Consider the following 24,594-nt stretch of genomic DNA (forward strand, 5'->3'; position numbering starts at 1 on the left):
CTGATCTTCATCATCGCCGCCATATTCCAGTAGATCCGAACTGGGGGGGGTACCAAAGGAGTGGAGCTCGTTAGTCGTGTGGGCGTGTTAATGCCCCCCCCCCCCCCCCCCTTATTAAAGCCCGTCCTAGAAACTTTGTCGCAGCAGCAAAACAATCATATCTGCTCATGTTATAAACGCTTGATGAAATGTATGTCTGTGTGCGTGTGCGTGTGCGCGCGCGCACGGGGAAAGCCCGTGCATGCATTATGGACCCATTCAGATTAAATGCGCACCTGATTCGATCTCACGAATACTCGCACCTGAACTTTTGAACCTCTCAGCTGTTGATCGAATCAATAAATAAAAGGCGTGCGTGAGACTCACCGGGAACCGTGCGCGAGCAGAAGTGTGAGGAGGACGACCGCAAACCTGATTGTCATTTTCCCATACGCGGATCACCTGATCACGAGAACTGGATGATGGAGGTCCCGTCGTTGCGCTGCTGCCTCCGCTGCGTAAAGGTGCCAGTAGAGTGGGCTTCGTGCGCGAACATCGATCCTCAACTTCCTCATCCACCCACGCACCTTCCTCTGCGACCACCCGTGCGGTCTCCCCCCTCGCACCCCGACGATCAATCAGTGTGATCGGTCCGTCCTCCTCCCTCTCCAGCGCGCGTGTGGGCAGCAGCAAGACGCAAGACGAGCGTCTTGCGTGACTCACGCACCGCGCGCACGCAACGCACCTGGATCACAGATGTGATCACATTATCCGGATCAAACCTGCGCGTCATGGTTTCAGGTGCAGAAAATTCAATCAGCCCTGAATTGAAAATACTTTATATTCATTTAGATTATTATCCAAAGGTTAAGCCTCGATGTTCTTAATTGTCTTTTTATTCAACATCCTTAAAAGTTAAATATGTCATTATTATTATTATTATTATTATCATTATTATTATTACTTTTACACTCTGCTGCTCCACGTGGATTTTAAAACACGACGCAGGCCCAAGTGGACACATTAATAATAATAATAATAATAATCAATAATTGAAACTTGTATAAAACAAGTCGGACTTTTCTTTTCCACGATGAACGAACAGAGTCTTTCTCGTGTCCGTTTCACGTTTCTGAAAACACGCACCAAGTCGTTCGTCTTAAACTCCACCGACTTCACTGCCCCCTGGTGGAGGAAGGCGGCATAGATACCAAGGGAGGTTCCTTCCTGCGACCATCTCTGAACTCCACTATTAACGGACACTATTTTAATAATAAATAATAATAATGCGTTGGTTTTATATCGACATTGTGCGTTATTCATTCTTGGTGGGGGTGAAGCCACAGCTGCCCTGGGGGGCAGACTGACAGAAGCGAGGCTGCGGGGTGAAGCAAGAAAATCATTGATGAAACTGCAGACATGTTTGTTTCCTTCATTTTCACATGTTTTTTATTTTTTTGTCATAAACTGTAAAAACATTTGGTGTTTGGCATGTTAGCTGGCTAGCATTCATTAGCATGAAATGGCACCCAAAAGTACAGGTGAAGCTAATGGGCATGTTCTAGCTTTGCAGGTATTATTAAATATGTGACCTGATGCGAGAGTAAAAGTTCAAATGATTAATGGTGGATTTGTTTTAAACCAAATTTTATGACAATACATGTGATGATTTTTCAGGTTGAACGGCAGAATCACAATCACATCCATGCAGAAAATAATCAGACACGATTGGGGATCAAAATGCTTCGATTTATTTAGAGGTGCAATTAAGCTCAAACAAAACAACAAGAAAACTACAACGATGGATCCCAAAGTTTGAGACGATCTGAAGAGAAAGGAGCATTCCCATGTGTTTGTTGAGAGCGCTTCAGCGAGGAGCAGATCGTTACCGGGACAGGGGACGGGACGCCGGCTCGGTCCACCCGGACGTCGGACTCTAACAGACCTGGGATCTCCATAAAATGATGATTTACCAAGGAATTCCACGCTCATTGTGAATATATTCACCCAAAAGCTAAAGTCAACTTTATTTCGGATTCCTCGCCTGCATCGAATCAGCACATGGTTGGCGGGACAGAAAGCTCCCAGCATGCAGAGCGAGAGACGGGGACAGCGGCTCCGGAGCTTTTTGGGTTCCTGAGTTTTCCTCGCAGCATTCCACGACGCGCTGCTGTGAGGCGGGCACCGTCGGGCGTGTCTCAACGTGGGATTAGGATCGACCGTGGATCAGGATCAGCGTGGAAAGAAAGGAGACGTTTGGTACATGTAGTTTGGAGAGCTCTTCTGTTAGCAGACAGAGAAACGTCGTAAAGCTAAACCTTTGAGGCTGAAACGTGAGATAGGCGTGGACCGCCCCTCCTGATGTCAGAAGGGGCGCGGTTTCTTCCAGACGTGTTCCAGGAGGTGATTACAGACCTACCCAAACTACGGAGGATTGGCTGGATGGTTTATTTTGCTGTTTTGGGTTGATAAGGACACAAAATCACCAGAATAGTGTAGAAAATTGGGAAAAGTAATAATAATATGGGACCTTTAAGAAAAAGAGACATGAAACTGAATTATTGATGCACTTGCAGCATTCTTGAGTTTTAAATGCGTTCTATTTTTCGTAGCATAAGCTGAGTGCATTTCAAGCCTCATCGACAGGCAGAATTTAAAATGCCCTCACCTGTCCTGAGGTGCCGGCATCGGAGCGTACGCCGGTGTTTCAAGCGGCGATTGATCAATATTCAAGACAAAGATAAGTCTGTGGGTCGAAGGAGAGCGCCATGCGAACTGCAGCGAGATAGATAAGAGCGAAGCGAAGCCGCCGCTCTCACGTCGACTCGGTCGAGGAAGCTTTTAGGCCATGAAAGACAGGAGGGGGGTTCTGTCGCATCCGCTGCATGGATCGGATCGGATCGGATCGTTTGAGCAGTGCCTTGTTTTTCTCTCTCTCTCTCTTTTATTTGACACACGTCACAACTCCCCCCCTTCCTGCTAAACTTCCTCTTGAAACCGAAGCCAAAAGCAGAGCTCAAGTTACGTGGAGGTGACGGCTCCTTTCACCACCGGTTCTCTGTTCAGGTACGTGGCCCAGTAGACCAGGTTGAAGGTTCCGAACAGGACGGGGAAAACGATCCGCGACATCTTGTCGATCTTGCTGACGCTGTTGTAGGTCTTCTTCGGATCCAGCATCTTGGTGTCGGAGGCACAGCGCTGCACCGAGGTGGCGTTGGAGATGGTGGAGATGGACGCGTCCTTGGTGGCGTTGGGGGCGTAGTCGACATTGTTGGGTTTTTTGGACAGCATCATGTGGTCTCGTTTCTAAGGGGTTGGTACAGATCACATTTGAGCGGGTCCTATTTAAAGATCACTTCCTGTCCAAAAGCCGCACCTTCTTGCCGTCCCAGGCCCAGCTCCGCTTGGTGAAATAATTCACCGTGGCAAACTCGATGAGGGCCGAGAACACGAAGGCGTAGCAGACGGCGATGAACCAGTCCATGGCGGTGGCGTAGGCCACTTTGGGGAGAGAGTTCCTGGCGCTGATGCTGAGGGTGGTCATGGTCAGCACCGTGGTCACCCCTGGGTGGAAACAGGTTTAAACGTTTTAAACGGGCCGGCTGGAAGGAACAGGAACAGGAACAGGAACAGGAACAGGAACAGGAACAGGAACAGGAACGTTAGCCGGATAGATAACGCTCACCAAAGACGGTCCTCGCATGGACCGATTCTCTATTTAGCCAAAAGGACACCTGAGACAGGATTACAGTCATGAAACAGGGCATGTAGGTCTGGATGACAAAATATCCAATCTTCCTCTTCAGGTAGAAGTGAGCCATCATCACTGTGTACCGTCCTGGGGGGGTGAGGGGGGGGGAACAGAGAATAGAACGTTAGGGCTGCTTGATCTGGACTATCTGACATGTGCTCCTGCTAAACGTACCGCCTCCGTCCAGTCGGGAAATAATTAGGGATGCGTTTCCAGGTGGGGGGGGGGGGGGGGGGTTGGGTTTCAGGTTTTACAAAATGTTTGTGAGTTCAGGCCTCGGAAAACTTTTACAAACACAAAGTTTGTATTTCACGCAGTGAAGGCTCAGATACGCAAGCAGCACTCGCTGTCTCTAGCACGCACACACACACACACTCACACACACACACACACACACACACACACGCACACACACACACACGCACACACACGCACACACTCACACACACACACACACACACGCACACACACACACACACACACACACACACGCACACACATACACACACACACACATACACACACGCACACACACACACACACGCACACACATACACACACACACACACACACACGCACACACACACACACAGATTTCTCTAGGCAAAATTGGATTTTTTAACCTCCCTAATCCCTGGCTAAAATCTGCATCCTGCCATCAGTGTCTGAAAGTGTGTGTGTGCTCCCATGCAAACCGTGAAACACACACACACGCGCGCACACACACACACACACACAGCAGCAGGGAGGACACGCTCAGCTGCTCAGCCGGTCGTTCCCCGGCCGGATGGAGGGGAACCCTGTGGATGCGTTCTATTTTGGGGCTATCAGGATGAGCCGTGATTGGACCAGCTGCCTCGCAAAGGGAAGAAGAGGCGACGCTTGAGTCAGCCCAGGCCCCCCTCCGACCCCCCCCATGGCCCGGGCCCTCTGACAGCCTCATGACTCCACGCCATCTGGCTCAGACCTGCCCCGTGGACTTCAGGCGCTGCCCCCCCAGGGTCCCCGTTGCCCTTGATGCATGGATCCCCATGGAATGAGGGCGAACATGCGCCTCTGGTGGATCTTCTCGCTCTTCTACCAGGGACTGATGTTTTACGCCGTCCGAGGGGAACTTCCTTTCATGGCTGGGAACAACGCCGCCATGCTGGTCAACTGGTAAGTTAAACGTCACTGACGTGTCGCCAAGAGGGACGGGGAAGCTACTGAGGGGGGGCTTGACTAGTTTAGACCTGATCCGACGAGAAGCACAAACCGACTCTTCGTTCTGCTGCGCTTGATTAGAGACCGGATCAACATGGAGCCGCTGCTGGGATCCAGGGATCCATTCTTCTTTACTTGAGCTCTCTATTCTATTCTAGTCTTTTCAGAATGGAACTAATTAAAATGGTTACAAGTTGTTTAAATTCGAATAATGTGAGAAGATAGAGGCTTAAAAAACACCTGGTTTTGACCCCTGACCTCAAACTCAGACATTCATACCGATGTGCCGTCTCCAACCCTTCGGCACATCGGTATGAATGTTGCTGACCTCATTTCCAAATACGTAAACGTAAACGTAAGGAGAGGAGGAAGCGAAATGATCACGCGTCACTTCGCCAAAAGTTCCATTTGTGGCTCGCCCATAATAAAAAGAGAGAAAATCCACCCTGTCAATCATGACTGTACTCGAAACTGGGCGGGAAGTGTATTACAGTTCGTTTACATAAGAGTATTAAGCAGATTCCTTTCAACCCCCCCGCATGTCAAACCCCATGGCGCAGACACACGCACAGTTCCCGTCGTTCAGTGATCGGCAGGATCTGGTGGGATCGTTTCCGTTTGTCCAAACGATCAAAGCGATTGATTTGAGTTTCTACTCCAAATATCAAAGCGCTTAATCGCCGTGCGGCTCCTCCTGACCAATGTGGAGCAGATAGTCAGTCAGAGAGTCGGCCAACCAATCCCACGCTGATCTGTGATGTCATCTTCTTATGCAAAGCGGATGGGATGGGGCGGGGCGGGGAGGGGGGGGGGATTAACCTTTAGCTGGGTGTGTGTAGGGGATAAGTGTTTCTGGACAGGACTGTCCGGGCCTGCAGACAGCTGCTTGTGTGAAGGATCGGCTACTCCCCCCCCCCCCCCCCCCAGAATGATTTACATCATGCTATTGATCCCAGAGGCTGGCTGATCTGCTCCCCCACCTCTGCTCGTGTGAATGTCCTCTGTCCCCGTGGTCAGCCCGATGAGCAGGTACTGGTTGAGCCTGGATCCGTCCTCGGCCACCACCACGGATTTGGTTCCTCCTTGAGTCCAGGTGTAGACCACCTCCGACAGCGGGTAGGCGTCTGAGGAAGATGGGGCGGAGTTAAAGCGATTGAAATCACACGTCTGGGTCAAAGTTCAGGCCCTCCCCACCGGCAGAAAGCAGACCGTTTGGGCGCATCAAACACGAAGCCGTCTCCGTTCACCTCGACTCAAGCCGAAGCGTGATGAGACCTATGATGAGATGATGATGATGATGATGATGATGATGAGAACAAAGCTATCGAGGCGATCGATCGGTGATCAAAGGGAACCCGAGTGACGCGGCTCCATCGTTTGCTCCATCGTTTATGTCCGTCCAGCACCTTGACTGGCTCGACGGGCTGCAGCTTTACGAGGTGCTGTTCATACTCGGACCCCGTCGGGCCAGACTCCCAAAAGGGACCGGGGTGAGGGATTAGCTGCCTTTTACCCGGACTAACTTTACCGTCTGTTACGACCTGCAAACCTGCTCCAATCTGGGATTAGAACTCTGACCCGCAAAGGCCTCTGCTGCCGTGTGGCCACCGGCACATTATTCCTATTAACGCACGCCTCTCGCCTTCAGGACATCGGGAGGACGGGCGTCTCCTTGCTCTGTGACTGGATTAGGGTCAAAGTGCACCTCCAGCATCGTGACGCTGGGCGGACCGAATCGGGATAAGAGCTTCATCCTTTGAGCCCAAGAGGCTCCTGAGGTGTGGCATTCGGCCAGTTCTGTCTTTAAATCCAGCCGGGGGCCACTCAGGCTTCCACACATGTCCTCGCTGGTAGAGCGCGCACGCACACGCACACGCACACACACACACAAGCTGTTGTGCTGAGAGGCATTGGGGAAAGCCCTTCCGGTAGCAGCGGCGTGAGGGGACCACGAATTACCCACCTTGTTGTGTCCCCCCCCCCCCCGACTGCGACTCACAGCTGCCAAACTTGAGAGGACAGGCGTGTGCGTCCATGGGGAAGTCCTCCAGCTGCATGGGACATTCTGCTGATATGGTCAGTCTGGGGACAAACATAAGCAACGTTAGCATAGGTGCGTTAGCATGCTGCCGCTGTTAGCGGCTGGGTGAACAGAACACGTTGTTTTACTTTAATATATTCTACAGAAGGATATCAAACCATTGCACAAAAGCATACTTTGCTGTTTTTTGTTTCTTTTCGTGAACCAATCAGCAGCCTTCCCTGAAATACATCCCAACCTCACGAACAATTGTGTCACCGAGATGTGGCAAAGCCCTCTTGGGTCACGTGTTCCCTTTTCTCCTTCGGAACATGTGGGGGGGCCAAGTTTGGTCTCCACAGAGTTAACAGCTGGGAGTTGTTTTCTGCAGGATTATCCACTTTTATTGTGTCTAAAACAGTTAAAGGGTCAAATGCAGAGAGGAGGAAAGAGGGGAAGCGAATGGGGACATGGCTGTTGGCTATTATACTGCATTTAATTATTCATGTGGCCTTGTTCCGTTAGCAGGATGCCTGCAAAGATAGCTGCTCTTCATTGGGAGGGGTTAAAATCAGGAGCTCTGTGTCCTGCTACTACTTCTGATTCTGATTCTAAATGTTGGAGGATTAGAAAAAAAGAAAATGACCATTTGGGTGTTAAAATAGAAGAAGGTGAGGCTTGATCCGGCATTAGCACGTTTGGTTTGGTATTGGCTCGCATTGATCGCAGACTGTGGGTCCTGGTCAGGGAATGTAATCTGATTTTATCAGCTGTTAAACCGAACTGAATGCATTGAATTGGAATGCAAAGCCATGTTTTAACTGACTAGCGTGGAGAACGTGAGCGACGCCCGCATTGTGTTCGTGCGTGACGAGGACTGTAAATACTTCAGATGTATGTCATGGGATAATCTGTCCTCCCCACGGCTGCTGCTGCTATCAGGCAGGGATCTCATCCGTGACACGGTCGCTCGAGTCCTGCAGCGACACTAACTCCTGAGGATCAGCGCAGCATTATTCTAAGTCCCCGGTCCAAAGGTCACAGCGAGTCCCATTAAAACAAACGCAGGTCGTTGCGTCTTGATTTTCCTCCTCCTTAAAACCCCTGTTTAAAGAGACTCTTCAAGTCTCTATTTGTGTTATTCTTTTTATCCGAGTAAAGAAGAATTTAAAAAGAATGCAATTTTAAAAATACATGAAATACCTGAATTTGGCCACTAGAGGCCACTACCCCCCACAACAAACGTTTCTCTGTGCGTTCCATCTGATATAACAGTTCTCCTCAGCTCTTTAGAACTACCCTCCAACTAAAATTGTGCTGCACCTAGCAGTGTTGCCATGGAGACGCTTCACCTTGCGCGTCTGTGCCGCATGCATTTAGAGGAACTTCACAATGAAATGAAATGAACCGCTAAACGTGGAGGACGTCATTCAGGATGTTTAAGTGACACGTCTCCTGCCTCATGGTGTACAGCAGCGTGCCGTCGTCCTTCAGCCGCAGCAGCTTGTTGGGCGTGGTCATGTTGTGAGCGATGGACTTTTTGCCGTTCAGGAAGAACGTATCCGGAGTCCAGATCTTGCTGGCCAGCAGGTTGTTCAGCGGCAGCATCTCCATCGGCCCTTTGAAGCACAGCCGCTCGTCCTTCCAGCTCTGGCGGAAGAAGACGTCGATGGTGTACTCCTGGGGCAGATCAGAGAGCATTAGCCCAGTCACGCAGCATCGGTGCATTCACCCAAATGCTCAATAGCAACGAACATTGATCAACTCACCATCTCCGTATCGGACACCGGGCCAAAGCTGGTCACAAATATATTCGTCTTGATCTCCGTCACGTTCTCTGTTGAGAGAGAGAGAGAGAGAGAGAGGTTAGGGTCCAGCTGGGGTCGGTTGGGTTTGGGTTAGGGTTAGGGTCCAGCTGGGGTCGGTTGGGTTTGGGTTAGGGTCCAGCTGGGGTCGGTTGTTGAACGCTGACTGCACGCTCTCTTGTGTCGGGTTAGGGTTAGGGTCACACCAGCCATTCAGCATGAAAAAAGCCCCCCCATTATGACTCGAGTGGCGAGCGGATGTAGCGAGGCGAACTGCGGTCCGGTGTAAAATCAAAGCTGGTGAACGAGGTGGGAAATATCATTTCTAAAGCAGCGTAGAAAACGAATATACATCGACGAATGGGAATTTGCAGGCTCTCAAGGTTACCTCCCGTTGCCAGGGCGATGAGCGTGAATGGAACGCCACAGCACGCTGCTGAGGAAAATGCAGCCTTCGATGATACGTGTGAACGCTCATCTTAAATGGCATGTTCTCCGAGGGATGGAGTCCAGGTTAAAACGCGTGGCGGCATCATCGCAGTAGAATATACTCTTTATTGTCTTGAAGCTCATATAACTGGATTTAAGCAAACCTCCGAGCCCGGGCCGGAGCCTGTTGTCGTATCCGTGGAGGAGCCCATCCAGGATCCGGGTGAAAAGCGTGCTGTTGTCGTTTCCGGTCGTCTCCTTCGGAGCCTCCGAGGGGGACGAGCCGAGGCTAGGGGGGGCAGAGTGAGGAGAAACGGCACCGTGACATTCGTTGAGTCCAACCGGGCGCGGTCGGTGGGACTCATTAGCTCCAAGCAAGTTGTGATGAATTAATTGAGCACCGGCGCTGATCATTAACTGCCTGACATGGGATCCAAACGAGCCCCCCTGTTTAAACGAGGAAATGTCGTTCTCCTTTTTGGAACTAAGACGGGGTTACGAGCTGCGATTGATCCGATCGGACTTACTGCCACTGATCTGGTTTTGCTTCAATCAGGCAGAATGGATGTTTCATGGAAATGTTTCAATCACAAAACAGAAAGTTCTACTTTAAGACGGCCCAACTTGACGTTCTGTACCTGCTTCAGTGTACCTGGGTTCAGCTTCCTCTTTTTTTTGGTTTACCTATTTTGGCATCCACACAGGAGCAGCAGGGAGAGGACGAGCCTCGGCATGGCGGAGATCCTGCTCACGTTGTCCCTGAGAGCTGCACATGCACAAAGAAACAGGAAAGAAGAGCTGCACCCCCCCCCCCCCCCCCCCCCCCCTGCAGACCCTTTCACAGGAACCACGAGAACAACCAGCGGGACAATCTCTGCTGGAGGGGGCTGTAATCTTTATACCTAATAAAACATCTGCACACAAACGCCACATAAAGAACACGAGAGCGGGGGGGGGGTGTTCCTGCAGCAGCATCAACCCCTTTGTGTGACGCTTCCGCTGCGTTTGAATGCAACATATTAGCATTTCCCCCCCCCCCCCCCCCCCTCCTATTTCTACTAAAACCAAAGAGAGAACGTAGGGGTGCTACCTGACTGCGGATCCATCACCAGTGTGGTTGATCTTTTTTTAGGGGGGTTCTTTCCCCCCCCCCCCCGGATGCTGGTGGACTGCACTTAATCCTTGGTTGTCTCCCCTCCTTCTGCTCTTTGGCTTCTCCACGATAGGGCTGGTTCTGCTCGCTCTCACTCTCCCTCCCTCTCCAGCCCCCCCCCCCCCCCTCCGTCAGCGCTTCCCCATCAGGCTCTGCTGTAGGAGTCCGTCTGGTCTTCTCCACCTCCCTTCTTGAGTGGCTGCTGCATCGGCTCTAGAGGCGTTGCAGCATCAGACAGGCTGCCTCCTCGGTCGTCGTCCCCCCCCCCCCCCCCTATACTGAGAGGAAGAGGTGCCACATCAGAGCCTAATAGTTTTATAACAGGCGCTCCTCATTGGCGTGTTGGGGAGGACTCATAGCCGTACCCTCATATATTCTGGATTTATTCATTTCATTAAAACAATACTCTTAGAAAACACAATCGCATGTTTCTAAAATTATATGCAGGATAATGTAGTTTAATATGCAGTTTAACGTCATTTTCTATGTTGAAAATCAAATTGTTTCGTTCAGGCATTTTCCCATTGATTTTACGCATGTAGAAAGGGGGGCTGACCAATAAGACAAGCGGGGCTTCACAGACAGGAAGTCATGCGGAAGTTTTGTCTTCTGAAACGAATCATTTATTTTCTCAAACTTATCCAAACACTAAAAGACACAGAAAACCACATTTTGTTTCATTAACGCTCGTCTATCCTGTCCGGAGGTCGGCTTCAGCACCACGGACAGCTCCAGGTGGAGGGGTCGTCACTGGTGCGGATGAGGAGTGGGGGGGGGGGCGCCGCTCTCCAGCTCCTGGTGCTGATGAGGGGGGGGGCGCCGCTCTCCAGCTCCTGGTGCTGATGAGGGGGGGGGGCCGCTCTCCAGCTCCTGGTGCTGATGAGGGGGGGGGGGGGGGGGGGGGCGCCGCTCGGCTGCAGTCTACGCGGATCAATTAAATCCTAATGAGAGCCGCTCGAAACGTGGAAAAGGCTCAGAATAAATGTAACCGTCCGTAATCCCAAAACATCTGGGATGTGTCCAATGTCTGGTGTGAATAATCAGCTGGTGTTCTGATTGGCTGTTGCTGTTTAATTATTAATGATGTCATCACCCCTTTCCTTCAGGAACGCTGTTGACGGAAACAAGAAGTTGTTCGCCATCTACGACACGAGGTAGGTGGCGCCACAACGACACGCGTTATTTGTGGGAGGCAGAGTGTGCGTGCCGCGCGCGCGCACGTGGTGCCAATTATCAGCAGAATTCACGTCGACTGCACCAGAAAATGGGGAAAGGGGCCATCGTGGGTGATTAACGGGAGAACCAATCACAAGCATCGATTAATGCGTTGATGAATGGAGTCTGTCCCTCCTCGATACCGTTCAGGTCCCGCCATTTTTATAGAAAACACATCGGGAGGGGATTGGCGCAGATGGTGTGAAATGCACTGTAAAAAAAAAAAGGAAAAAGTCAGCTTTATCGATGCAATGTCGTGATTTATTTCATTTTTTGTAGCCTCAAGAAAATAAGCAATCACGATAAACACAGCCAAGGTAGATCAGACAAAAATGTATACGTTGGAATTCCATAATCAATACTAATAATTATTTGAGACTACAAAGCCACTTTTGGAATCATTATTCACTATCCCATCGCCAACGTGTGAAATTCCCAAGTCCGTTCTTCACGTTCTGCCCGACCTGCGATCGCCCACACAGGTGATCGATATTTCCAACAGATCATCTGTTACCACTTCAGGTGGGAAGATGGGAAGCCATGATTTTTACAGTGTTGTTCCTCGTCTCATTTGAACAAATCCGAGTGCCTCCACCGCCAGCATCAATACGCGCTCGGGCTCCTGAATGTAAGAGCCTCCTCTTCCTCCTCCTCCTCCTCTCAGCCGGGGACGGCGAGGAGAAGCGGAGCCAGCGTTCACGTCGGGGTGGCGATGTCAGCGCATATTTCGTGTCTGACTCCATCCGCAGGAAGCCGCTGACTTTTTTTTTTTTTAACCCCTTCTCCCGGTTGGCTTTTCTCCTCTTTGCCGATCAATGGATTTGCTCTGATTGGCAGGCTGTGGAACGGGGGCTGTCATTTATTTGTGGTTGTGGAGGGGGGCGCAGACACAGGGGCGATGCTTGCTTTGCACCGGGTTCGCCAGTTACGCATCTTTTCCACCCTGGTTGTCGGTTCGATTGTGTGTTGCGCAAAAAGGTGAGCGCTTCTGCCATTTAGTGGTTATTGCCCCCCCGCCCCCCCCCCCCCCCCCGCTGACTGACTGCAGCAACCGGGATGTTTCTTCTCACGTGTTTTTCTATTCGCTGTCGTTTCAGCGTCAACGAACCGGGCAACATGTCTGTGGTGAAGGAGACGGTGGACCGACTCCTGCTTGGTTACGACATCCGGCTGAGGCCGGACTTCGGAGGTATGTGGCCTCGGTTCTTGTCCCGCCCCGGCTCGCTGCTCACTGTGGCTCATGTGTGGACCTCTTCCAGGGGCCCCTGTTGCAGTCGGGATGAGCATCGATGTGGCGAGCATAGACATGGTGTCAGAAGTCAACATGGTGAGTGCTTGACGGCCACGCACGCACACGCACGCACGCACGCGCACGCACACACGCTGAAGCACGCCGGCGTGGAGGAGCTGCTGCTCTGAATCCTCTTTTATGGATGCTGAGACGTCTTTGCCTCTTAACCAAACACGGCCTCTCTCTCCATCTGTCCGTTAAAGCTGCGCCGTGCGTGAGCGCGGAGGCAATGGAGGAATCCGCACATGAGGAATATCTTTGAGTTGTTTATCGCCCTGCCCCCCTGCTGGGGGGCGTTACCATGAGGACCTGTGTGAGATGGTGGCTGGTGTGCTTTTTTATTTTCAGCACGACACTTTTGAGATAGAGCAAGTCCAGACGGTGCTCTAATGAACACGTGCTCCCTCACGTCTTCCAGGAATAGCTGCCTTTCGAATGGCAGCTCTTTAATGATCTCTTCATGCTCATTTCTCAAGCAAGCTGCGTAGTTTTATGTAGTCCTTCATTTTCTAGCTCTGTTCTTATTTTCTTTGTGCAGCTAGAGGCCGGTCCAGCTGTGTGTTATTTGGTGGATCCTTTGCATCCAGTGCTCGGACCATCTGAGGGATTTAACGGGGGGGGGGTGTTATACCAGCAGGGAAACGGTAATGAGGGCTTTTGTTCTGGAAGCACTAGCGAAATATCTCAGCTCCAGTAAACGCTGCGCCCCCGATTTCAAATGTAAAAAGAATCATCTATTTCCAACTTCTACGGCTCCGTCCCGCGTTTTCAGCTACAAAATCCACTTTGGTGGAATGACCCAAATGCACGATTTGGAGACTTGTTTTAGAAGCTGGAGGTTGTTGCTATGCCGTAACGAGGACTGGATTTGGATATGCAAAATGCAGCCAACACAGAAGCTCGATGGGACGCTGTCGCCCAGGCAAAAGCAGAATGCTGGAAGCGCCTTGAAGGCCACATTAGGAAACATATTCAAGGAAATATTAAAGGTCATGAGAGAGGGTCAAAGCAGGACTGGTGCCAGGGTTTAACATTTACCTGTACGATCTAGTCTTAACGCTTCAGAAACACATTTTCAGAACAGCTCATTTATCTTTCACTGTCAGATCAGAATGCAGCAGAACCAGATCAAGGCCATCGTCCCGTTTTATCTTCCTGGTCTAAACCTCACACTCAAGGGGCCGCCGCTGATAGCCTCCATCACGAATGAGGAGGTGACAGCAGGGGTTTGTTGCCGACCCAAATATACGTTTGTGGGGGGGGGGGGTTTCAGATCTCATGCAGCTTCGTCTCGAGGCGTAAACACTTTCTACATCTCGTGTTTTTATGCACATCGTTTTCTTGTCATCATGTTGATGTCTCCGCGTTTCACTCTGGAAATCTTCCTGGGTATCACATAATCATCAGATTTACCGACCTGACACATAAAGGGAGGCAGAGGATGCTAGACATGAAAGGAAAGCTGAAGACAGGAAGGGAGGCGGTGGTGGGGGCCGACTAACGCACCCCACATGTGTGCACCTGGCTGGGCCGGTCGACTCCATCTCCTCCGCCTGCAGATGCTAACCCGTCTGAGAAAGGTGCACTAATGACTTCAGAGGTTTGTTTGTGGCGTGCCGGGGGGGCCGTCGGTGACGAGAAACTCGTTCTAGGGCGAGATCAGAGCAGGGCGAACCAGATTATGTAAGTAATGAAACGGCTTGTTCGGTTGACGGTTGTTTTAGAGGAAGGTCTGGGATCCAGCATCGGTTCAGTGTTTCAAACAGTCTGTTCCTGCAGGGATGGACACACGAAGCGGGTTCAAGTCCCCGCAGTGACAGCCATTAGGTCATCAGGCCTTTGTGAAGGAGGTAGAGCTCTTCACAGTCATCCACACGCCCACGGCCGTCAGGGGGGGGTCATTGTGGGGGGGTGAAGAGATTCTCCAAATGTTCCTGCTGCCTGTTTCTTACCTTTGACTCAGTTCTGTTTTTGTACTTTCTCAGGTTACGCTCAACACTTTATAGGACGTTAATGTTTGTTCGGCTTCTCTTGCAGACGGTTGCTGGTATCTGACACAGGTCCTCCATCTTCTCTGCGTGCTGCGTGTGGCTTAACACACCCTCACATCTTTTATCCGGCGTCCGGCTTCCTGCCTGATGGAATGTAATTGGCCTCAGGAGAGAGCAGGTTATTGGATGAAGGGAGATTTAGAGCAGGCAGAGCAGGCACTTCCTGGTTCGCAGTGCCCCCCTGATGGAATGACGGGGGATGGAACCCCCCGGGTTCTAACCCTCATCCCTTCCTCATGCACCTTTAAGACGTTGCATTTTACAAGGACTGCATCTCAATCGTCTCCACTATTGATTCATCTATTGATTTGGTTTTTCCAACCAATGAAAGTTTTGGCCGTGTCAAGGGGAAAGTCTAACGACATAAAAGGGCCTTAAAGCGAGTTCTTATTTTCAGCCCTCGGTTCCACCACCGGACTACTTTATGGCGCCGTGCCACGGTGCTTTTCCTGCTCATGCTGTGTGACCAATCTGGATCCTGTGCCGACTGCGCTAACCAAACCTGGAGAATGGATTCAGCATTAGCATAAATAAAGGCATGAATAATTAACCGTGGCTGAAATAGCATTTTATTCTGTTCTTTATCTCATGAAAATGGAAGAGCTCAAATGTTTTCCAAGCTTCGTCGAGAGAGAGATGAATAACTATTTCCTTTACGAAACAAAGGCGTGTTATTTTAAAACTAAAGAAATAAGAATACAGTTTTATTGTTTGTGCTCGCCGTGAACCTGGAAGCTGCTCTGCGCTGGTTTCATTTCAACGCCACGGTGGCCAGAGGGGAGATCACGGCAAAGAGAAAGATGGAGGTGCAGAGAGAATAAAACAGATACCAAGTGGCTTGTATGACGGACGGAGGGACGGACGGAGGGACGGACGGATTCTGTCCTCTAGGTCAAACGAATGGAAAAACTTACTCTGGTTTGATTTAGCAGAAATGATCACCTCTTCTCACCGGTATTGATCAGGCTCGCGTGCCAGACGGTGCGTTTTTGCTGCACAGAGAGATGTAACTTATGAAAATCTTATTTTTAGAACAGTCAAAGAAAAAAGATAAAAACGAGTGTAATTCATCTTCAGATGGGAGCGGTTGTTTGTAGATTCTTGGTATTAAAGAGTGATTTATTTATAGATGAACAAAAACACTTCATTTGAGCCACTTTAGCTTTTAATCTCGACTATATAATATATAATAACCTCTGCAAGGCACCGTGAGGTCACGCCAACATCACCGTGCTGCAACAATGGCACTACTGACCGCATTTATGCCATGCTCAACATGCTAGCATTAGCTTCCAGTAGCCATGATTGTGTAAGGGCAACCTGCCAGTGTGCTTAACGGAGTGTTTAACAGCTAGCTTTAAACGCTAACATCCGACGCGTTCCCCGACTGTGATCCTGCAGCCATGCTGGTATTGAAGTCATCTGAATAACGCTGTTGTAACTGTCCTTTCACAGGACTACACGTTGACTATGTACTTCCAACAGTACTGGAGGGACAAGCGTCTCGCCTACCTAGGAATCCCCCTCAACTTGACGCTGGATAACAGGGTTGCCGACCAGCTCTGGGTCCCCGACACCTACTTCCTGAACGACAAGAAGTCTTTCGTCCACGGGGTCACCGTGAAAAACCGAATGATCCGTCTGCACCCAGATGGAACCGTCCTCTACGGCCTCCGGTGGGTTCTGCTTGGAAGTAAACTGTGGAGGTGCAACGCCAAGCTGTCAGCTGCCATTGCTTTACATTTAATTTGATCTTCACAAAGTTCAGAAGACTTGGCATGACCCATGAATATAAATGCAGAGTGTGTTTGCATCCATGCTTGATTATGCAAGTGGAGCTCTCAGCGCTTAGCCTCGTGGGCTACGTGATCAAAGAGGGAGAGCCCTACATAAATGTTTGTCTGATTAACAGGTCGAATGCAAATTCAGTTTGGTGGAGCTGCAAGTTGTGATTGTTCTCTGAAACCAAAAGAGGATGTCAGAAGTTTGAGCACTGGGGTGAGAAACGAAGAGACATCCGGTGGCGAACCGCCAAGCAGCCCGCCGCCAAATTTGTGGTTTATTTTTGCAGAAGATTAGATGTTTCACCTGACCTCTTTTGTGTGTGCGTGTGTGGAGGGGAACGTCAGCTGATTTAATTCCAGCAGCGGGGATAGCTCTTCCTTTTATCATGGAATTATATACACAGTTACAGTCAGAACTTTACCTCTGAGGCGATGTCATCATCTTATTTTGGGATGAATGCCAATAATCTCCAGTGATGAGGCCAAGCTGAGGAGCTTCACATGAGACCAAATGAAGAGCAATCAGCTCAGCGCTTCCTAATTGAGCAGCTACTTCTCTGCTTTTATAACACTCATCATCCTATCCGCCTTCCTCTCCATGCCATTTGTGCAAATGAGATACGGCATCGCAGCTCCTCTCATGCATCCTCTTCCCTTTTGTTCAGGATAACTACAACTGCAGCTTGCATGATGGATCTCAGGCGGTACCCTCTGGATGAACAGAACTGCACCCTGGAGATTGAGAGCTGTGAGTAGTAGAAAAACCAAAAACCACACGTGCCTGGAGGAGAATGTTCTCATAACTCAGTGAATTTTTAATCTTAGCTACCAGAAAGGAAGGATTCTGCTGACAAATCTCAGCAGCTCAGCTCAGTCCATGGACTAAACTTTGCACTCCATACATTTTGGGCAAGAAAAAAATGTAATTGAAGCAAAATAGGACATAACTGGCAGCTTTCTATTCCAGTCCAGAATTTAAAAGGACTAATGGCATCTGAAGGATCGTCCTCCAAACCCACAGAAGACACTCCACAGTCATTTTCATAGGCTTGCTACGAAATATTGTCAAGCAAAATTAAAACAGAAATCAATGAGGCTGAGATCCGTTTAACTGATAAGTGATGACAATATCATTAAAGTGTTCCAATTAGATCTCTGGTTTTAATCGCTAAGTGTGCAGCATGGAGGAGCTCTAAAAGAGTTCCAGTTGATCAGAACCTGCAGAACGTTTGTTCGATGAAGCTAAATCTCGTTAGTACCAACCGTCGGGTTTCTTTCTCCCCATTTTAATAGGAAACAAGGATTCGAATTAGCAAGGTGAGTGGCTTCTGGAGTCCAGGCTCCTTAATATCTTCTGCATTCTCATAACAATCAAGGTACAGATATTAAGTCAGACGCATTTGGACTCCTGACACTTTTCTGATCTCGGGCCGATCCATCAACTTCAAAGCCACTTCTGGTTCCTGGAAACGACTTGAAACATTGTCCCTCCCCCAATGACAGCCCAGGTGGACGATGGTCACACCTCGGTGCACGTGTGTGTTTTTCTTGTGCAGATGGCTACACCACAGACGACATCGAGTTCTACTGGAAAGGTGGCGAGTCGGCCGTAACCGGGGTGACGCGCATCGAGTTACCGCAGTTCTCCATAGTCGATTACAAGCTGGTGTCCAGGAACGTCGTCTTTTCCACAGGTAAAAGCCGTAGGGTGATTCGGTGGTTACCACGGCAACAACACGATGCAGCTGAAGACCCCGATCAGGAATCCTTAAAGTCGACTTTAAAGCCAACGATTATTTCTGGTTATTCTGCGTGCGACATCCTCGCCGGCCTCACACACGGCGTTCCTCCCCCTCGTGACTGATGTTTGGTAGCAGTTACCGCCGGTGCGAGCCTCATCCTCCTCTTCTCTTAAGCCACGTCTTGCATCTGCTACTCTGAGGATAGTCGCTTCAGACTTAGGCCGGAGGAGCTGCCGTTATGAATGGGCTATTTTAAGCGCTGTGGCGGTCTGTCCTCATTACCGCGCCGTAATGCAGTCTGTGTTTAGCGTGTGTCGACTGAACTAAGTACAGGAAGATAGTCCGATAGAATGAAACGGACGTTTATGAGTCATACGCTAAACCAGATTTATGCAAAAAATCTAATGTAATGTTCCTTTTGATGAGAGAAACATGGGGAGGAATCCCGCCGTTGATGGTAGATGCAAAGTTAGGCGGCTGCCTGAGTCATCCTCTGGGAAACATGAATGTCTCTGCGTAAATGAACAGCGACCATCCAGTAGTTCTTGAGATGTTTCCGACCTGCATCAGCCAGCGGCCGATAGATTATAGACTACAGGATCTCTACGAGTCTCTCTCCAACTGGACCCAAGTAGCTTTGAATTTAAAATTACATCCTAATAGCAACACAAATGTAAACTAAAAATGGATTTAAAAAAAATCTATGGCGAGTGGGAGTAACGAGCCAGAGATTTATTCCATAGAGGTGTGATACTCGCATATGGTTTTTCCACGTGATGGAGAGATAATGGCAGCTTGTTTTGAGAATGATTTTAAGTTCCTGAGTCAGACGAACGGTTACGTGCATTTATAAAACCATTGTGGAGTCATCCTTGGGAATCCTCTTGGGAACCTTGTGGGCAGATGAAATGGGAGGAAATGAAACATGAAGTGTTCACAGGATGCTTGTTGCCATGGTAATGAATCCAACCCATGCTGTCGGGTGTTGTCATGGAAACTGAAACAAAAACACAAACTCTGTGGTCCTTGAAGAATATAACTTTGACGATGTTAGTTTTTATATCAGATGTCGTGTTCATTTACGAGGTGAAATGTTTTAAATCGGCGGTTACCATCGTGGCCTCCTCTCTTTAGGTGCCTACCCTCGACTGTCCCTGAGCTTCAAGCTGAAGAGGAACATCGGCTACTTCATCCTGCAGACGTACATGCCATCCATCCTGATTACCATCCTCTCCTGGGTGTCGTTCTGGATCAACTACGATGCGTCAGCAGCCAGGGTGGCACTCGGTGAGAAGCAGGCAGGCACCCGTCTGCTCCACGGACAGCCTGCACGGCGCTCTGAAACTGGCACCGCGTCAGTCGGGACTTTGTGCCAAATGGAAAAGGATTTGAACAATCTGCTTTAAGGCAAACGAGAAATGGGGTTATGTAAATACCGCAGCTTAAATATTCGGACATGTTTCCGGAGGGTGGGACTATGAATGCAACCTTGACCAAACGGGGTCACACCTTGTGTCTGGTCACTGAGGGGCCTCCAGGAGCTTCAAACGTCACATAGCTAGTGAGGCAATGAAACCAGAGAGAAGCTACCGACCATAGCGTTCAAAGAATTCTAAGTCCTAAGATAGTTTATGAAGCTGAACGATGGCTACCCGAGGAGAACCAGTCTGTAACGGTTTACATCCGCCTTTATTAGCCTGCTTGAACTGGGACTTTCTTTCATTAGGGCATGCATGCAATAGTTTGGTCATTAAGGAATCCTGTGGAGTATACACGCTGGTGTGTGCGTGTGTGTGTGTAGGTGTGTGTGTGTTGGGATACGTATGCGCGAAGTCCTGCGAGCTGCAATATCCGGTGTGTGTCCTCGGCTGAGAGGCAACCAGAGGATTCTGCTCTCTTGATGGATCATTACAAGCGTTCATCTCAACGGTGTGTGTGTGTGTGTGTGTAGGTGTGTGTAGGTGTGTGTGTGTGTGTGTGTGTGTGTGTGTGCAAACCTGCCAGTAAGAGTGGCGTAATGATCAGGGGGAAATCATTTCACAGAGGCAGCAGGCAAAGAATCGGATCGTTTGAAGGAGTCTCGTTTTCCGGAGCCGCTCGCACCCTGAGCCGGTTTGCCGTCCCGCCCCCACATCCGGGCCCCACATCCGGGCCCCACATCCGGGCCCCACATCCGGGCCCCCCACCCACTACGGGACGCCTTGTGCTTTTTAGAATGCCGAGCTGTGTGGCTAACGGCATATCGGCTAGCGATTAGGAGAGACTTGATTGCCGTGTGCCTTTGCTCCATCTGGAAGAGAGACTCAGGGACACATAACCGGAAAATGGGGATGGGACAGACAGGTGGGGGGGGCTCAGAGTGATGGTAAGAGGCCCTACCAAGCTTAATGGCGTGATGAAAATGCCCCCGGCATTAAATTGTCTGATCTGGGAGGAATGAAGGACGGCGAGGAATCGTGCATCCGAGAGAAATCTACGATCTGAACCATCCAACGGGGGCGGAGACGGCGAGCACACGAGCGCTTTCACGCACGCGCTGCGGCGAGACTGACCTTTGCTAGCCCAGCTCCCGGAGCGCTCCCCGTCTCTTCCCCTTTATGGCCTACCCTCGTTCTCTGGGAGTCGTGTCCGCCGTCCATGTTTCTGTTTTAGGCTCAATTTATTTCCGGCGCTGGAAGACAATTGTAAAGATGTGAGCTGCTTATCAATAATGACGTGAGGTGCAGCACCCATTAGCATGTTGGAAGGTCAGCTTCAGAAGATTTAGGATTTGGATGAAACTCAGAGGAGGGTGGAGCTTTGCATAAATGTTCTGACCCCTCCCCCTGTGTTCATTTCTGAAATACAGAGGCTTCTGCTGGTTGCAGGTTCCAAGGCAGCAGAGGTTAAGATGCACTGTGACACTCAGACAGACTATTAGAAGTATCCTTGTTTCTATAGTAACGGCTACGACGTCTGTTGGGAGTCTTTCTCCAACGTAACCTTAAGGTTACAGACAAGACGGCAGCATCGTCTCAGAAGCGAAGGCCGCTGCTTAAAGACAGGAAAGCGCAAGACGGGTGTGGTCTAACTAGGCGTCGACGTTATCGTCCCTGCCAAGAGAGTTAATGAGGACGCCTCGGAGCAAGGCAGTAGTCGCACGCCGTCGTTTGGCGGGCGCCGTGTGTTCAGAACAGGTAGAAGTTTAAGTCTGTCTGTCTGTCTGTCTGAGCGCCTCGGCGTGGACGAGGAGGATCAGAGGATGAAAGAGTTAAAGATGGTCGTCACGTGCATGTTCATAATGCATGAGGACAGCAGAACACAACAGCGTTACCATTTATTTCGGGGCGTGGCTTCCACTGTGGGTGCAGGTGAAACAGGGCAGGTGTGTCGTAACACCATTAATATGGGGGGCCCGTCGGGCCCGTCTGGGGCCGTCTGGGGCCGTCTGGAGCCCGTCTGGGGCCCGTCTGGGGCCCGTCCCGGGCCCGTTTTGTGCCCGTCCGGGGCCCGTCTGGGGCCCGTCTGGGGCCCGTCCGGGGCCCGTCCGGGGCCCGTCTCGTGCCCGTCTGGGGCCCGTCTGGGGCCCGTCTGGGGCCCGTCCGGGGCCCGTCTCGTGCCCGTCTCGTGCCTGTCTGGGGCCCGTCCGGGGCCCGTCCGGGGCCCGTCCCGGCCCCTGCCTTCGTTTGCCGGCTTCATTTCCCTCTGTCCTCGTTGAAGGCATCACCACGGTGCTGACGATGACCACCATCAACACCCACCTGAGAGAGACGCTGCCCAAGATCCCTTACGTCAAGGCCATCGACATGTACCTGATGGGCTGCTTCGTCATGGTCTTCCTCGCCCTGCTGGAGTACGCCTTCGTCAACTACATCTTCTTCGGGCGGGGCCCGCAAATGCAAAAGAAGCTTGCCGAGAAGGCGGAGAAGGCCAACGTGGAAAGGGCGGCCAAGTACGACGCTGCGAGGGTGAGTTGGGAGTCGTTGGCGTCTCAGACGCTCCGTTATTTGTTCTCCCCCCCGACATGAATTCTAAAAACCCCGACGCTGCAATTATTCTAAAGTTCACGTTGTCAGTCCTCGACAGCAGCTGCAGCACGAGGACCGATTCCAGACAAAGGAAATCCTTTGAAAGTATTTACTCCCAACATGTGGCTTTAATATTTTCATCTCCTCAGGAGGCAGGTAGTCGGGCCGCGTCCCTAAAACGCTCCAATCAGGTTAAAGGTCTTCGCCACTCACGCTCGGTGAGTCGTCCCTTGAGTCAACTCCACCATTCCCATCAGCTGACATGGATGCTTTCTTTTATTTTAATACCCCCCCCCCCCCTTCTCCATCCACGGCATGAATCAATGAATCTTCATGACTGACATTCTCAGGATTATTCATTTTGATATCGTTTCCGTTGCCGTTTTTCTGGACGAGTGTTTTGGCTTTGAAGCCCCTCCTTCTTTTCGAGGTCATCCCGAATGCATGCCACGCCCACGCTCATTGAAGAGCAGCGGTCTGACCTCTGGTCCGTAGTCACTGCAGAGGTCAGCCACTGTGAGCGCCTATCATTGTTGAATGTCACGCATCACGCTGGCTTAAGGGTTCTTAGTCAAACCTAAAGTTACCTCGTTTGCATGAACGCTCTCCATCGTCCATTATCATCGGTGTGTTTTGTGCTGCCCCGTCACAGGCATGGAATATGATGTATTTATTCCAGGTACCGGCAGGTATGAAACGTCCCAGGACACAAAAAGACATTTTGATGTCTTACTTCCTCTTTGTCTCTCCGTTTTGGGTCACAGTAAAAATAATTTGACCGACTTTATATCAACATTCTTCAGCTCAACGTGGTGCAGCTTAGTCTTCCCAAGTGTCAGGACTCTGCATGTTCTCCTCGGAACCAGAATCTAATGGTTGCTAAAACGCTAGCGCCGCTGCTTAATGGCTTTTCCTCGAGAAACACTCGCCGTGGTTTCTTGTGACGTGGAAATTGATGATGATACGTTCGATTAGTCACATCGACTGGAAAGAGGTGACGTGTTAAAAGGGTCATTTACAGGTCAAGCCAGAAGCAATATATAGATCGTCTTATTGAAGGAGTCATAAACGGCATTTCTTTTGAAGTGCCCCCCCGCTACAGGCATATTAAAGGCCACCCGCACTCCAAAGTAGAAGTCTGATTTGACGCTTTGCGTCCCCCTCGTCTGTTGTTTGGTCGCTTTAAACAGACGCCAGGTCTGCCTGCTACGCCAAAGCAGATATTTATGAAGTACAGGGCAGTACTCTGGAGGAGAGCGAGGGTTTAATTCTGTTGTTGCCCATTCAGGCTGAACCACACTGCCACGGGAACATCCTGCTCACCACCCTGGAGATCCACAACGAAGTGGCGGGAGGCGAGATCACCACCAGCGTGGCGGACATTCGGAACTCCCAGTCCATGGTCCAGTTGGACAGCACGGCCTCGACGCACATCCAGTACCGGAAGCAGAGCGGCGGGGTCGGCCTGCGTCCCGCCGCTCGCCACTCCCTGGACCGCTCGGCCCAGGTGAAACGCAGCCGCCTGCGAAGACGCTCCTCCCAGCTCAAAATAAAGATCCCCGATTTGACGGATGTGAACGCCATCGACCGCTGGTCGCGGATCATCTTCCCTTCCGTGTTCTCGCTGTTCAACCTCATCTACTGGCTCTACTACGTCTGAGGGAACGGCTCCGTGGTTGGTGGTGCCGGTTCTTCCCAGTCAAAGACGAGGAGAGACTGACTTTTACACCAAGTTTTTATATTTGCAGTCTTTGAATCCTTAGCACCAATCTATTTTTATTTTCTAACATTTTCCCTTTCAGTGACGTGTAAATAGAAACAAAGCCAGCAAAAGGAATAAAGTAACAACAAGGTTTGAAAGGTTCTTACTGCACAGCGTCAGTGAAAGCAACGCGGCCCTATGCATTGTGGGTCATGGCCCATCGATAATATGCAGCCATTGATCTGCGGAACCTTTACCCAAACACCATCATTTCGTCCTGATTACAGGATCGATCACAACTCGGGTTTGGATTTCTTCCCGTTTGACCCGACGGCGTTTCATTTAATCAGGACAAAGAGCACAAACATCCGTTTTTATTTTTACCTCGACTCTTCACTGATAGGTCGACAGAAGTGCACGCCAACGAATCGAACCTCCCCAAACGGAACGGCGTCTCAGTTT

The 24,594-nt window shown here is 50.4% G+C and overlaps 1 protein-coding gene across 1 annotated transcript; it reads left to right on the forward strand.

Annotated features, from left to right (window-relative positions):
• Positions 1 to 4,778: 4,778 nt before the first annotated feature.
• LOC137912007 (gamma-aminobutyric acid receptor subunit beta-3-like) lies at positions 4,779 to 24,090 on the forward strand. Its single transcript, XM_068756356.1, has 11 exons — positions 4,779 to 4,888; positions 11,447 to 11,494; positions 12,653 to 12,744; positions 12,815 to 12,882; positions 16,353 to 16,573; positions 17,347 to 17,429; positions 18,238 to 18,375; positions 19,558 to 19,710; positions 22,123 to 22,381; positions 22,591 to 22,648; positions 23,719 to 24,090. The coding sequence occupies exons 1-11, from the start codon at positions 4,779 to 4,781 to the stop codon at positions 24,088 to 24,090; spliced, it is 1,602 nt and encodes a 533-aa protein (XP_068612457.1).
• Positions 24,091 to 24,594: the final 504 nt, after the last annotated feature.

This window comes from Brachionichthys hirsutus, chromosome 24 (assembly GCF_040956055.1).
Source record: "Brachionichthys hirsutus isolate HB-005 chromosome 24, CSIRO-AGI_Bhir_v1, whole genome shotgun sequence".
In the NCBI taxonomy this organism is placed as follows: domain Eukaryota; kingdom Metazoa; phylum Chordata; class Actinopteri; order Lophiiformes; family Brachionichthyidae; genus Brachionichthys; species Brachionichthys hirsutus.